The sequence below is a fragment of the Rhinatrema bivittatum genome, chromosome 8 (assembly GCF_901001135.1).
Source record: "Rhinatrema bivittatum chromosome 8, aRhiBiv1.1, whole genome shotgun sequence".
In the NCBI taxonomy this organism is placed as follows: domain Eukaryota; kingdom Metazoa; phylum Chordata; class Amphibia; order Gymnophiona; family Rhinatrematidae; genus Rhinatrema; species Rhinatrema bivittatum.
In genome coordinates, this window is record NC_042622.1 from 195176387 (window position 1) to 195192884 (window position 16498).

The 16498-nt window shown below is 45.8% G+C and overlaps 1 protein-coding gene across 1 annotated transcript in view; it reads right to left on the reverse strand.

The window, feature by feature from the left end:
* Positions 1-1272: 1272 nt before the first annotated feature.
* Positions 1273-16498, reverse strand: part of FBXO39 (F-box protein 39) — a 31502-nt gene continuing 16276 nt past the window's right edge. Inside the window, exon 4 of the mRNA XM_029612829.1 lies at positions 1273-1463. Coding sequence (XP_029468689.1) covers positions 1335-1463 — 129 coding nt within the window. The 3' untranslated portion in view covers positions 1273-1334. The remainder of the gene's footprint in view (positions 1464-16498) is intronic.

A 16498-nucleotide genomic window follows, 5' to 3' on the forward strand; every position in this document is an offset into this window, starting at 1 on the left:
AGGAGTCTCCATCATGACAACTTCTAAAATCTAATTGCACTTTTTCCAGTACTAATTATCATCCTGACACAGCATCCCCTGCCCCTAACCTTCCCGTCCCTGTCTTATCTTTGCCCATGTTCAGGCTGACGCAATAAAACGCACATAAAAACGTGCTTCCAAACTGGGCGCCTGCTTTTTTTTTTTTTTTTAATGTGCACACAGCCACGTCTCCAGGGCACCTGATGCAAGATTTAAATGAGCTACTGTGTTAAAAAGGACTTGCTAGGGAAGATGTGTGCATCCCTGGTGCTCAAATGCATCAGGCGCTCAGAAGGCATAGCTGTGCGCCCACAATTGCAAGCGGCGCTCAATACAAGCATCCGTTTTCTTCCTCCTCAGTTTATTTTACACAATATATACACACCTGGAACATGTATGTTGTGCGTCCAAAATTTTTTTTTTTTTTTTTTTTTAGATTAGGTCGTCACATTAGTCCTTTAATCTTGAACTCCACAAGCAGTAGATCTAAGTATCACAACAATATTTAGAAGGAGGAACCACACAGAACAGTATTTTTGCATTTCTCAGAAGCCCTTGACTGGTGGAATGACTTAACGCCAGCTCTGGGACTAGAGTTAAATTTGCCACGTTGAAAAGTGTGCTTTGGGTGCCCGGCGATTTACTGCAACAGCAGGTAATAGCTAATAGCCTCATCTACATGGAATTTACAAGTGATGCATGCTGTCAGCTATGCAAGTTTTTTTGGGCGCTAGTCCCCTTATTGCATCGGGTGCTAATCTAGCACGTCCAAAACACGCATCCAACTACTCGTTAATCTGTGCATTTGGATAGGCACACTTTAGTGCATCGGCTCCATTGTGAGGTGTAAGAATAAGGTTTTCATCTTCACCCAAATACCGTTGATTGAACTGAGAAACCTGCCCACAGTTGTTTGGGCAAAATTAGAGGCAGAATGGAGATTCAGACTCCTTTTCCCCATAAGTATTCTGGCTCACAGTTCTGTACACAAACCTGTAGACCACATAATGTTCCTGAAGGAGGAAGCACTAATGCACACAAAATCAATGTAAAGACCATGCTGTTGTAAGGGTGCCTGTACTTTGGTGTGGGTCAGCAGGGATAAATCAAACTGCCACGGTTGCTTATTGGTGGGGGGGATCTGGTTTGGTACAACTTCATAATTGTCTCGTGCCCCTACTTCTGCTCAGAATTCTGATGGGCATATCGGTGTCTTATATTGTTAATCACCTGCAACCTCTCGGATACATATCCATCGGGTATTAGTTTATTAATGTCAAGGGATGATGCCTTTTTCCCTTGACGATAATACATTACATCATTGGATAAGCAATGACAAAATAGTTCATCTTCGACTCTATCATGCCTCTGAACTTCCTGTAAATGTCTCTTAGCATTCTATCCTCTTCGTTTGTCTCATATCTATTAGTGTATATCCGTATCTGTGCAGAGACACAAAAAAACAAATCAGAAGGCAGGCATAAAACAGGAAATCACAAAATCAGTGGGTAGAGAGAGACTCGTGAGCTCTCAGCAGTGACTCAAATGTAAATAATACATGAATGTCTTCATACCAAGCTGCCGCTTACCCCTAATCTATGGCTTTTTGGCCGGGACACGCCTCCTTACCTATCCCTCACACCGGCGACTGAACTTTTTCTTAAGAAAGCGGGGCTTGTGGGGAAACAAGTGATACTGGCACATTGGCTCAATCCTCATCCTCCCAGTCATGATCACTGGTTTCACAAAATGATGTGGCTCTGCTCTATGGAATATGCTGTTGCTAAGGACACTGTACTACGGAAATCTATTACAACGCCCCAGGTGTGGGCGGGGTTCACGTCTTCTCTCGCTCCACACATTGGACCCTATTATGATCCTTGGAGTCCGGACCGGACCCCAGACCTGGATGCTGCAGAACCCACGGACACTGAGACTGCTTTTCAGGATTCATAGTCGACCACTTTGGAGGGGAGTGTGGCTCGCTCTCCCTCCTACATTCTTGGACACCCCCTTACGGATTGCATGAGCGGGGCGGGATTGGTGGGGGGGGGGGGAGGGGGAGTTAACATAGGGAATGTTATTCGTTGTTTGTATTATTTCTTGGTTGAAAAAATGAATAAATACAAATTCTAAAAAAAAAAAAAAAATAATACATGAATGATCGAATGAATGAATGAATGAATAAGTACAGAAAAGCAGAAAATTCCCAAGAATAGAGTTGTTCATAACCTCTGGGCCAAGTTGAGAAGTAGGTTTGCATTTAACCAAGAGAAAACTTGGCCACCATTGGTCTCCTAATGTGCTATCATCAAGTATTTTCCCCCCAAATGTTAGAAAATATGTGAGTATCTTTTGTTAATTCCTCTTCAGAGGCCTCCAAGAAATTATAAGCATCAAGGAAGCTGGGCAATAATGTGACAGCCCAAAATTCAGAGAAGGACCTGCCTTCCCTGCCCTTAGACTTTCATGATCAAGTATTCAGTGAGCAAGGAACCCAAAGTACCTTGATCCCTTTCATCTTGGCTCCTAGATGTAATATTTCAGGACAAGGTAAGGCACATATTGTTTGGGTCAGATGCACTAAGCTTTATCCCAGGTACAGGAATACAAAACACTTTAAGATGATCAAATGCTTTGGAACCAACACAAAAGGGCTTAATAAAATCATTCACTTTCTCATCCATTATCATACATATGCCCTTTGGAACTGTAAATTTTTATTGACTCCATGATCCCTGTCAAACCGCCCCCTCCCCACCCCCATCCCATCCCTTCCTTTTGCTGAGCTGCAATTGTAACCTGCAACGTCCTGGCCTGCACAGACAATTTAATGCCCAACTGACTGTAGTATTTAAACCCAGGGTCACCTCGCTGTCAATTCACTTCCCCGTGTCCATGAAGGGAGCATGGCTCTGGAAAGCTGGTCACAGATGCACTGAGTTAGTCCATTAAGAAAAGCATCATCCACTACAGCTTGTTTGTTTACACTTATTTCTACATACTCATGTGGCCCAACACGGGAATGGCAATAATTCTCACAGACATAAAATGGGGAAAATCATTTAGTACATCTGGCCCAAGTACTGGTTGGTGGTAATGCAAGGACGCTTACACTTGCTGCATAACATATCAGGACTTCAGGACTGCTATAATGGGAAATATTGATTTTTTTAAAACAGGGATTTCTAATTTTTTAAAAATATATTTATTTCATTAAAACACAAAGGCCTAAGCGATGTACAATTTAAAAAAAGTACTCATATATAAAAAAATACAAAAAGCAAAGCAGGAACAAACTTATCAAACATATTGCAAAGCATACAAACAATTACATAAATACACTCAGAGTCAAATTGCTGTCTTAAACATTCACCATAATCAGTTCAGATGTTTATCTTATAAAGTAATGCTGTTACAAGTTTAGCTAAAGGCTAATTTTTAATACATTGCTTTTTTAAACCTTCCATTGATTCCCAACCCTGTCCAACAGGAACATACAACTCTTCTCATTTTTAGAATATCCATAATGAATGTGAGTGAAAAAGATGTGCATACCCTGGAGAGCAAGGGTATGCAAAACTATCTCACACAAAGCCAGTGTGAACACCAACAAAACCAGACTGGTTAGCTGTGCTTCTAGGACTGGCTCAGGAAAACAATTTCATTCATTGGGGATTTTTATTTAGAATATATTTGAAGGTGGAACCTTAGGGGCAGATTTTCAAAGGGTTACACACTCCGGGCCTATTTTCAAAAGGCCCGGCGGCACGCGTAAAGCCCCGGGACGCATGTAAGTCCCGGGGTTTGAAAAAATGGGTGGGCAGGGGCCGGGGCAGGGACGTGGCCAGAGACCTCTGCAAGGCCGCTGGGCCAGGGGATGCACGCCAGCAGTTGGCCAGCGCACAAGTTTGTGAGATAAAGGTACGAGGTTTGTTTTTTTTCAGGCTGGGGGGCGGGACAGGTAGGGGAAGGGAGGGGAAGGTGGGGGAGAGGGAACGGGGAAAGCCAGCTCGTCTCCCCGAGGGCTCGGCACGCGCAAGGTGCACTAGTGTGCACCTCCTTGCGTGTGCCGACCCCTGATTTTATAACATGCATGGGGCTGCGCGTGCATATTATAAAATCGGGCGTACATTTTTGCACGCCGGGTTGCACGCACAAATGTACGCCGCGCACGTACCTTTTAAAATCTGCCTCTTAGTGTTTATCTACATATTCAGCATGCATCTTCCAGTGGCAATCCACCCACTTTGTGCTCACACCCACACAATCAGCATTGCTCGGTGGCCCAAGAAGAGAGACTCTATTGCAGAGCTGCAATGGACATGCTGGATGTGCATATTCAGTGGAGCAGCAATAGAAGAGGAGGGCCCATGAATCACTGTTGGACCCCACCCCACCACCAGATGAGAAGAGGAGCAGGCCCAGGAAGCCGCCAGTGGACCCCATTCCACCGGCGATTGAAGAAAAAAATAACCTCAGCAAGAAGGCGTGTGTTCTCCTGCTCCTCCAAGTGTGCTGGCCCTGTGGCTTTCAAAACACATGCAGCCAGTAGGTGCTCTATGCTGATCTCATGCATCGTGAGATCAGCGTAGAGGACTTGCTAGCCCCGCGAGTTTTCAATACCGTGGGCAGGCACACTAGGACCAGTAGCAAAACAGGCTCCCCCTTCTGCTCCTGATGGGGAGCCTGCCTGTGTTTTGTGTTTGTGAGTGTGTGTGAATGGGAGCTTGCCTGGGTGTGTGTGAATGGAAGCCTGCTTGGGGGGAGGATGTAAATGGGAGACTGGGTGTGTGTGTGGGTGTGTGTGGGTGTGTGTGCGTGTGTGTGAAAGAGAGCATGTGGTTATGAGATTCTGTGTATTTGTATGGGAATAGGAAGCAGTGTGTGAGAGAGCATGTAAAAAAGCCTGTGTGTGTGGGGGGAGGGGAATGGGAGAGTGTGTGTGAGAGGCAGCAAGTGAGAGAGCCTGTGAGAGAATGGTATCCTACATATGAGACAGCATGTGAAAATGAGAGCCTGTGTGTGTACGAATGTTTGGGAGTGGGAGCCTGCATGTGAGAGCCTGTGTGTTTGTGTGTGAGAGGGAATGTAAGTGAGTGCCTGTGTATGTGTGTTTATGGGTATAGGAGCCTGCATATGAGATAGCATGTAAGAGTGAGAGCCTGTGTGTGTGTGTACGTATGTATGGGAGTGAGAGCCTGCATGTGAGAGCCTGTGTGTTTGTGTTTGAGAGGGGATGTAAGTGAGTGCCTGTGTATGTGTGTTTATGGGAATAGGAGCCTGCATATGAGACAGCATGTAAGAGTGAGAGCCTGTGTGTGTGTGTACGTATGTATGGGAGTGAGAACCTGCATGTGAGAGCCTGTGTGTTTGTGTGTGAGAGGGAATGTAAGTGAGTGCCTGTGTATGTGTGTTTATGGGAATAGGAGCCTGCATATGAGACAGCATGTAAGAGTGAGAGCCTGTGTGCGTGTGTACGTATGTATGGGAGTGAGAGCCTGCATGTGAGAGCCTGTGTGTTTGTGTGTGAGAGGGAATGTAAGTGAGTGCCTGTGTATGTGTGTTTATGGGAATAGGAGCCTGCATATGAGACAGCATGTAAGAGTGAGAGCCTGTGTGTGTGTGTGTGTGTGTGTGTGTACGTATGTATGGGAGTGGGAGCCTGCATGTGAGAGCCTGTGTGTTTGTGTTTGAGAGGGGATGTAAGTGAGTGCCTGTGTATGTGTGTTTATGGGAATAGGAGCCTGCATATGAGACAGCATGTAAGAGTGAGAGCCTGTGTGTGTGTGTGTGTGTACGTATGTATGGGAATGAGAGCTTGCATGTGAGAGCCTGTGTGTTTGTGTGTGAGAGGGAATGTAAGTGAGTGCCTGTGTATGTGTGTTTATGGGAATAGGAACCTGCATTTGAGACAGCATGTAAGAGTGAGAGCCTGTGTGTGTGTGTGTACGTATGTATGGGAGTGGGAGCCTGCATGTGAGAGCCTGTGTGTTTGTGTGTGAGAGAGCATGTATATGAGAGCCTGTGTGTGGAAGAATGCATATGAGAGTAGGAGTGTTGTATCTGTGGACCCTTAAGCCAAGGCAGGATTGACTCTACCTGCAGGGAGGAGCCAGGTTCCCACCATTGGCACGAGACCCAGGTGAAGCAGAGACCTGTCGGGACCATCACCTACACAGCCCACATTCCCTTGGGGTTGAGCCTTTGGGTGCCGGTGCCAGGAGGACTTAGGTGGGGGTCTCTGCTGATGGCAGAAGAGAAGGTCTGTAGTAGGTAAGTGGGTGGCAGTCAGGGATAACCGAGGGCCAGGCAATGGTCAGAGGCAGGCAGTAGTCAGGGGCAGGCAGCAGTCAAGCGTATCTGGAGTCTGAGCTGAGGCTAAAACCAGGTATCCATCCAAGGGAGAAGAGGGATGAATAGGCAGGGTGAGGAGGTTAGGACAAGAACAAGCAAGGATGGGACAGACTCGAACGAAAACAGAAGACAAGCTGGATGAACACTGAAGACTGGAATGCAGGGAGGCAACACACACTACTAGGAAGTAGCTGGACCTGTTACCAAGGGGAGTTGCTTCCGGAGAGCTGCCCTTATATAGCTGCCCTTATATAGCTGTGCGGACGATGTCATCTCTAGAGGTCACGGGGACTTTCCTGCCGCGGTCCCTGTAAATTGCAGGTAGTGGTGCAATGGCGCATACCGTCGGCAGTGTCCCACTGGCGGCATCTTGCCACATCGAGGAGTGGCGTCCTGCCCCTAGGCTGGCCGGTGGTGCCCGCCGTGTTGGAGGAGTAGGGCTGGCCCAGCTGGGGGAGGCGAGTGCGGCGGTTCATGGGAGCAGCAGGCAGACCGCCAAACGCAACAGGGGGCCTGTGTGTTTGTGAGAGAACATGCAAGAATGGGGTCCTGTAGGAGAGAAAGCTTGTGTGTGTGTATGAAGGAGGAAGGAAAGAAGGAAGGAGAAAGAAGAAAAAGAATAAGAGACCCCGAAAAAGGAATAAGGAAAAGACAGACAAGGGGGAAAAATAGAATGGGACCAACCAATCGGCTGCCAGTAATAACAAGTTAATAACCTTCTATGTTATTATGTTAAGAACATAAGAACATAAGAAATTTCCATGCTGGGTCAGACCAAGGGTCCATCAAGCCCAGCATCCTGTTTCCAACAGAGGCCAAACTAGGTCATAAGAACCTGGCAAGTACCCAAACACTAAGAAGATCCCATGCTACTGATGCAATTAATAGCAGTGGCTATTCCCTAAGTATAATTGATTAATAGCCATTAATGGACTTCTCCTCCAAGAACTTATCCAAACCTTTTTTGAACCCAGCTACACTAACTGCACTAACCACATCCTCTGGCAACAAATTCCAGAGCTTTATTGTGCGTTGAGTGAAAAAGAATTTTCTCCGATTAGTCTTAAATGTGCTACTTGCTAACTTCATGGAATGCCCCCTAGTCCTTCTATTATTCGAAAGTGAAAATAACCGATTCACATCTACTCGTTCAAGACCTCTCATGATCTTAAAGACCTCTATCATATCCCCCCTCAGCCGTCTCTTCTCCAAGCTGAACAGCCCTAATCTCTTCAGCCTTTCCTCATAGGGGAGCTGTTCCATCCCCTTTATCATTTTGGTTGCCCTTCTCTGTACCTTCTCCATCGCAACTATATCTTTTTTGAGATGCGGCGACCAGAATGTTAACAGTTTTATTTTTTCCTTCTCCTCTATTTAGTTTACTCTAGTCGTTGCACTATGTTGTCCCCTCCCCTCATCCCTGTTCATTGTACTTTCCATCTACTGTTTAATGTAAACCGATATGATGTACCCACTAATATTGGTATAAAAAAGCCTATAAACAAACAAACAAATAAATAAATAAATTAGAAAATAGGATCAGATAACAAAGGTTAAAAAAACCCCATTATTTTGCCTTTCAGCTTTTGGAATATGCCATCTTGCATTTGCTTTTTCTTTCAGTATTCCAGAGTTCACAGAGTGGTTTCTCTGGCTTTCATTTCAGTTTTGCCTGCATGTTTCTGTTTCTAATTTGCAGCCCCTTATTCTGTATGAGGTGAGGATCTGGCTGTGATGCGCATGTGTGACAGAGGTGCAGTATTTTGACTAGCATGTAATTTCTCTGTACGGATTTGTAACGGTCCGGCTTGATCAGTTTGCCCAGTAGCTAGTGTAATAATGTTCTAGGGCCTAGTGTAATGTTTGCCTTATTGCTTTTTTGTAGATAAGGTTGCTGCTGTTTGAGTCCTGAGTCATTGCTGTTATGGTATGGGATGGCAAGATTCTAGGTGTATTTTATTTTATTTATTTATTTTGTAGGGTTTGTGTTACTTCACAAAGTGTTTGGCAGTGGAGGGAGTTTGTTTTGCTCTCACTAAGGTGGCACCAGAATTTGAATATATATATATATATATTTTACATGTCCTAGTTCTGTTCTGCACTCATTGCAAATCTTAAATTCTTATGATTCTTATGATTATTGCTGTTTTATTGTAATTATGATATTCTCTGAATTTTTGGAATGAGGATTCATAAAAGAATCCTTTATTTGTTTTATTATGTGACTCGATCTGATGTTTCTGTTAAAATGTTCTTATTGATAAGAGTAGAACTAGGGGGGCCTAGCCCTGTATGTGTGACTGCTTACCCATGTTAACCTTAGGATTCCCCTAAAATTCATTTCTGGCTATGCCACTGGTTATTTCCACTCAGCAGCTTCAACCATTCCTACTGCACATCTCAGCAAGAAGAAAAAGCAAAAATGTTTTCCAAACGAATCCAATTATTGTAAATATTTTAATGCATTTATAATTCAATTGCTGTGCCCCTTCTGATGGCAAAGAACTTATTATGTCTTCTACAACTGCTTACGTCTCTTGTTTTACTTTATTTGTACTCTGTGGTGCTGCAGCAGAATGCACAACTTGAAGAAACAGGATTTTCCTGTTCTGCCGAGCCAGCACCTAATGATCTGCAGCCGAGTCCCTTCTGCTTTGCTTTTGTGAGTATCTGCTGCTGCACCACCCATAAGCACTTGTTAGGATTTCCATTTTATCAGCCCTGTCAGTGTCCCGCCAAGTGGGAGATGTCATAATCTAGGCCTGTGAATTCAGCATTTTTCACAAGTACTAAAATCCCCCTCCATCAAATGTGTAAAAATAAAAAGTAAAGGTAATCCAGACAAGATTAGATTTACAAATGTGTCCGTTTTTTCCTAGAGAAGGAGAAATTGCTGTTTACCTGTTATGCGCCCCGCCCGCGGCCATCCCGCACACAGGACCGCTCACCTGCATAGTTCCTCGGTGGGTCCCGGGACAACCTCCCTCGCGGTAGTGTCTAGCCCAGCTAGGCCCCGGTGTCCCGCGGCAGCGGTCGCTGGGCCTTCCACAGTGTGCCAGGCCTCATGCCGAGGTTCAGCGTCTCTCTCCATGCTAGCCACGCCCATACGCACGCACGCACACGCGGCCTGCCCCAGCTCTTGTAGGGCCGAGGGCGGGTCGGGGTCCCGCGATGCGCCCTGATTGAGCTACAATATAAGGAAGTTCCTGACTTCACTTCCTTGCCTTGGCAATCAGGTCGGCTTGTAGGCTGGATTGTCTCTGTGTCTGTTCCTTTTGTTCCTAGTCTCGTTCCAGGATCCTTCTGTTCCAGTTCTATTCATGACTTGTTCCTGCATCCTCGTTCCTGATTCCTGCCTGTTCCTGATCTGCCTTCCTAGATAGTACCCTCGGACTGCCTTACTGGTACTGACCTCGGCTTGTTCCTAACCTGTCTGCTTGTCTGCTGCCTGTCTACGATCCCAGCCTGTTCCTGACTCGTCTGCCTGCCGCCTGCCTCAAAAACCACAGCCTGTTCCTGATTCATCCGTCTGTCTGCCGTCTGCCTCAAAGACCACAGCCTGTTCCTGACTCGCCCGTCTGTCTACTGCCTGCCTCTAAGACCTCAGCTTGTTCCTAACCTGTCTGCCTGTCTGCTGCCTGTCTACGATCCCAGCCTGTTCCTGACTCGTCTGCCTGCCTGCTGCCTGCCTCAAAAACCACAGCCTGTTCCTGACTCGTCTGCCTGCCTGCTGCCTGCCTCAAAAACCACAGCCTGTTCCTGACTCGTCTGCCTGCCTGCCGCCTGCCTCAAAGACCACAGCCTGTTCCTGACTCGCCCGTCTGTCTACTGCCTGCCTCTAAGACCTCAGCTTGTTCCAGACCTGCTCGCCTGTCTGCTGCCTGTCTACGATCCCAGCCTGTTCCTGACTCATCTGCCTGCCTGCTGCCTGCCTCAAAAACCACAGCCTGTTCCTGATTCATCCGTCTGTCTGCCGTCTGCCTCAAAGACCACAGCCTGTTCCTGACTCGCCCGTCTGTCTACTGCCTGCCTCTAAGACCTCAGCTTGTTCCTAACCTGTCTGCCTGTCTGCTGCCTGTCTATGATCCCAGCCTGTTCCTGACTCGTCTGCCTGCCTGCTGCCTGCCTCAAAAACCACAGCCTGTTCCTGACTCGTCTGCCTGCCTGCTGCCTGCCTCAAAAACCACAGCCTGTTCCTGACTCGTCTGCCTGCCTGCTGCCTGCCTCAAAAACCACAGCCTGTTCCTGACTCGTCTGCCTGCCTGCTGCCTGCCTCAAAAACCACAGCCTGTTCCTGACTCGTCTGCCTGCCTGCCGCCTGCCTCAAAGACCACAGCCTGTTCCTGACTCGCCCGTCTGTCTACTGCCTGCCTCTAAGACCTCAGCTTGTTCCAGACCTGCTCGCCTGTCTGCCGCCTGCCTCTAGACCTCTGCTTGCCCTGGACTACATCTGACCTCTGGTATCTGACACTTGCTTCGGTGACCACTCCTCGGACTGACCTTTGGACATTGACCCTTTGCCTGCCTGACCTTGCCTCCAGATTCTGGTTCTGCTCCTCGCCTTGTCATCACCAACTCTGTTCTGGTTCTCTCTGCTCCAGCTCAGACCTGACCGCGCTCCTTCTGTGTCTGTGGGCACGCCGGACTTTCATTCTCCCAGGAGACCCTGTGAGGCCCTCCTAACTCCAAGTGGCCCAGGTCCCTACGGGCTCCTCCCGGGGAGACCTCGGGCTTCCAGTGGTGAAGCTCTTCACAGCCTCTGTCTCCTTCAGTGCTCCGCCCCCTGGGGCCAGTTATCTCCTCTTCCCCTTCAGGAGCCATTCCATCCTTGCCCCAGGATAAGGGTCCACCCCCGAGCACAACATTACCTGATAATTTCCTTTTCTTTAATGAAGACAGGTTAATCCACTCCAGTGGGGTTATGCACTTCTAACAGCAGATGGAGACGGAGCAAAACTGACATCATGGTACATATATATATATATACCCCTGCACTGACAACCGCCTGCCAGTGTTCTCTGCAAAATCCAGCTGTGGACAACTAAACAATACATGATCATAACTAATAACAGACAACCATTCAAGCACTCAGTTAACAGGAAAACACTGAGCTCAGACAAGAAGTGTAATATCACTAATCTAGGGACTGGATCTGGCACTTACCAGTAATTCCCGGAAAGGCAGCCACTCAGGAGGACAATATCACCACCATCTGACAGCCAAGGGTGGGAAGATGAATTAACCTGTCTTCATTAAAGAAAAGGAAATTATCAGGTAAGTAGTAATTTCTCCTTTCTTAGCATTCAGACAGGTTAATCCACACCACTGGGATGTACCAAAGACACTCCCGAACAGGGCAGGAGGCTGCCCTTGGTCCAATCAGCACGCGCAAAGGCTGCATCCTCCTGGACTTGCACATCCAGGTAGTAATGCTTGGAAAAGGTGTGTAAGGAGGACCACGCTGCAAATCGGCAAATCTTGATGGGAGACAACAATCTAATCTCCGCCCATGATACTGCCTGAGCCCTAGTGGAATGAGCCCTAACCTGACTAGGCAACAGCTGCTCAGCATCCACATACGTGGCTGTGATTACTTCCTTAATGTAGTGAGCTATCGTAGCCCTTGACGCTGGCTCACCCTGTTTACTCCCACTGTGGTGTATAAACAGCCGGTCTGTCTATCTGAGAGGTTTAGAAACCTCTAAATACCTCATGATATGCCACTTGACATCCAAGGTCTGTAACCGGCGATAATCATCCACATCTCTCTCTCCCTGTCCAGAGTTAGCAGGGAAATTGATTGATTCAAATCAAAATACAAGACCACCTTTGGGAAAAAGGATGGAACAATTCACAGCTGTACTGCCCCCAGAGACATTCGCAGAAACGGTTCTTGGCAAGACAAGGCCTGCAGTTTAGAAACTACTCGCAAACAAATGCCCCAAGAAACACCGTCTTCAAAGTAAGTAACCTCAAGGAGAGGCTACGCAGTGGTCAAAAGGTGGGACCCGTCAAAAAATCCAGAATCAGATTAAGGCTCCACAAGGGCACCAGTAACCGCAAGGAAGGACGAAGATGTTTCACCCTTTTTAAGAACCGGGCCACATCCAGATGGGTCGACAAGGGTTCACCATTTACCTGACCTCAGAAACAGGCAAGAGCTATTACCTGTACCTTCAAGGAATTAAGGTGCAAACCCTTAATCAACTCATCCTACAAAAAATCTAAAATGAGAGTGATCTTAACTGAATGAGGATGAACCCCTTGTTCCTCACACCAAGCCTCCAACACTCACCAAACTTGAACATAGGCTAAGGAAGTGGAGAATTTTCATGCTTGAAGCAAAATGGAATCACAGCAGTGAAATATCCATGCTTCAGTAATGAGCTCTCTCAAGGGCCTTACTGTAAGACAAAATCGAGACGGATCTTCATGAAGAATAGGCCCCTACAGCAGCAGATCCCTGTGGACCAATAATCGGAGAAGAGAGTCCACCAGGAGCCTCTGCAAGTCTGCATACCATGGCCTCCTGGGCCAATCTGGTGCCACTAGAAGCACCATCCCTGTGTGCCTCTCAATTCTCTGAATCATTCTGCCCAACATGGGCCACAGGAGAAAGGCATATAGAAGCTTGCCTCTGGCCACTCCTGCACAAGGGCATCGATGCCCGCAGACTTCAGATCTCTCCTGCGACTGAAGAAGCGAGGAACCTTCGCATTGAGTGATGTCGCCAGCAAGTCTAGAAACGAGATGCCCCAGCAGTCTAATACGGGCTGGAATGCTTCGTTTGATAATTCCCATTTTCCTGGATCCAATCTCTGTTGAGAAAGTCTGCTCTTACATTGTCTTTTCCTGCAATGTGTGAGGCTGAGATCTCCTGAAGATGTACTTCCACCCATTCCATGAGTTGGGCTATTTCCTGTGACACTTGCTGGCTCTTGGTTCCTCCCTGGCGTTTAATGTAAGCCACTGTTGTTGCATTTTCTGATATTATTCGGACATGGCTTTCCCAGGGCCAAACCCACATCAACATACAGTACCATAGGCCTAATACCATATGGGTTCCAAGTGTCTTTTTTTATTTTTATTTTTTTCAGGGTTTCTGGTTGGCAACACAGCAGTATATGTACATATAATATATATGCTATAAGTGATTTTTTTTTAGCTCAGAAAGTCCTTTCTCATGTAAAATCTGTTATTATAAATGCATAATTTTGAATTGTGTTTGGGGAGGGTGCAAGGCTGTAAGGTTCACCTAGGGTGCTTAATAGCTATACACCAGCCCTGGGGAAGAGTGGGAGGTATGATTGGTTGGAAGATGCCGTGGAATATTGACTGGGTAAATGTAACATCAGGACTTGCTAGAGACATAAAGTTCCTAGATGTAATAAATGACTGCTTCATGGAGCAATTGGTTCAGGAACCAACAAGAGAGGGAGCTATTTTAGATTTAATTCTTAGTGGAACGCAGGATTTGGTGAGAGAAGTAACAGTGGTGGGCCACTTGGCAACAGTGATCATAACATGATCAAATTTAAACTAATAACTGGAAGGGGGGACAATAAGTAAATCTGCAGCTCTAATACTAAACTTTCAAAAGGGAAACTTTGATAAAATGAGGAAAATAGAAAAAAACTGAAAGGTGCAGCTGCAAAGATTAAAAGTGTTCAACAAGCATGGACATTGTTTAAAAATACAGTCCTAGAGGCGCAGTCCATATGTATTCCACACATTAAGAAAGGTGGAAGGAAGGCAAAACGATTACCGTCATGGTTAAATGATGAGGTGAAAGAGGCTATTTTATCCAAAAAAACATCATTCAAAAATTGGAAGAAGGATCCATCTGAAGAAAATAGGATAAAACATAAGCATTGTCAAGTTAAGTGTAAAACATTGATAAGACAGGCAAAGAGAGAATTTGAAATTAAATTGGCCATTGAGGCAAAAATTCATAATAAAAACTTTTTAAAATACATCCGAAGCAAGAAACCTGTGAGGGAGTCGGTTGGACCATTAGATGACCGAGGGGTTAAAGGGGCTCTTAGGGAAGATAAGGCCATTGCAGAAAGACTAAATTAATTCTTTGCTTCCGTGTTTACTAATGAGGATGTTGGGGAGATACCAGTTCTGGAGATGGTTTTCAGGGGTGATGAGTCAGACGAACTGAATGAAATCACTGTGAACGTGGAAGATGTAGTAGGCCAGATTGACAAACTAAAGAGTAGCAAATCACCTGGACCGGATGGTATGCATCCTAGGGTACCGAAGGAACTAAAAAATGAAATTTCTGATCTATTAGTTAAAATTCAAATCATCCATTGTACCTGAAGACTGGAGGGTGGCCAATGTAACCCCAATATTTAAAAAAGGCTCCAGGGGCAAACCGGGTAACTATAGACTAGTAAGCCTGACTTCAGTGCCGGGAAAAATAGTGGAAACTATTCTCAAGATCAAAATCGTAGAGCATATAGAAATACATGGTTTAATGGAACACAGTCAACATGGATTTACCCAAGGGATGTCTTGCCTAACAAATCTACTTCATTTTTTTGAAGGGGTTAATAAACATGTGGATAAAGGTGAACCAGTAGATGTAGTGTATTTGGATTTTCAGAAGGCATTTGACAAAGTCCCTCATGAGAGGCTTCTAAGAAAACTAAAAAGTCATGGGATAGGAGGCGATGTCCTTTCATGGATTACAAACTGGTTAAAAGACAGGAAACAGAGAGTAGGATTAAATGGTCAATTTTCTCAGTGGAAAAGGGTAAACAGTGGAGTGCCTCAGGGATCTGTACTTGGACCGGTGCTTTTCAATATATATATAAATGATCTGGAAAGGAATACGATGAGTGAGGTTAAAAATTTGCGGATGATACAAAATTATTCAGAGTAGTCAAATCACAAGAGGATTGTGATACATTACAGGAGGACCTTGAAAGACTGGAAGATTGTGCATCCAAATGGCAGATGAAATTTAATGTGGACAAGTGCAAGGTGTTGCATATAGGGAAAAATAACCCTTGCTGTATTTACACGATGTTAGGTTCCATATTAGGAGCTACCATCCAGGAAAAAGATCTAGGCATCATAGTGGATAATACTTTTAAAATCGTTGGCTCAGTGTGCTGCAGCAGTCAAAAAAGCAAACAGAATGTTAGGAATTATTAGGAAGGGAATGGTTAATAAAACGGAAAATGTCATAATGCCTCTATATCGCTCCATGGTGAGACCGCACCTTGAATACTGTGTACAATTCTGGTCGCCGCATCTCAAAAAAGATATAGTTGCGATGGAGAAGGTACAGAGAAGGGCAACCAAAATGATAAAGGGGATGGAACAGCTCCCCTATGAGGAAAGGCTGAAGAAGTTAGGGCTGTTCAGCTTGGAGAAGAGACGGCTGAGAGAGGATATGATAGAGGTCTTTAAGATCATGAGAGGTTTTGAACGAGTAGATGTGAATCGGTTATTTACACTTTTGAATAATAGAAGGACTAAGGGGCATTCCATGAAGTTAGCAAGAAGCACATTTAAGACTAATCAGAGAAAATTCTTTCTCACTCAACGCACAATAAAGCTCTGGAATTTGTTGCCAGAGGATGTGGTTAGTGCAGGTAGTGTAGCTGGGTTCAAAAAAAGGTTTGGATAAGTTCTTGGAGAAGTCCATTAACTGCTATTAATCAAGTTGACTTAGGGAATAGCCACTGCTATTAATTGCATCAGTAGCATGGGATCTTCTTAGTACTTGGGTACTTGCCAGATTCTTGTGGTCTGGTTTGGCCTCTGTTGGAAACAGAATGCTGGGCTTGATGGACCCTTGGTCTGACCCAGCATGGCAATTTCTTATGTTCTTATGTTCTAAGATGTGAGAGGGGGGAGGGGAAGAGAAGGATTTGGAGATGAGGGGGTTTCAAGAGCTAAAGGATGCAGCTGTTGAGGGGAAGGACAAGGGGATCTGGAGATGGTAAAAGGAACAACTCAGTTAGGGGAAGGTGGAGGACTTAGAGGGGACAATAGAGGGGAGATTTGGGGAGGTGTAGGATTGGCACAGAGAACTGGAGGGAGAGAAGGGGGGATGAAATCTAGATGAGTTAATAGAGAGGCAGAGATAAAGAGAAGGAAG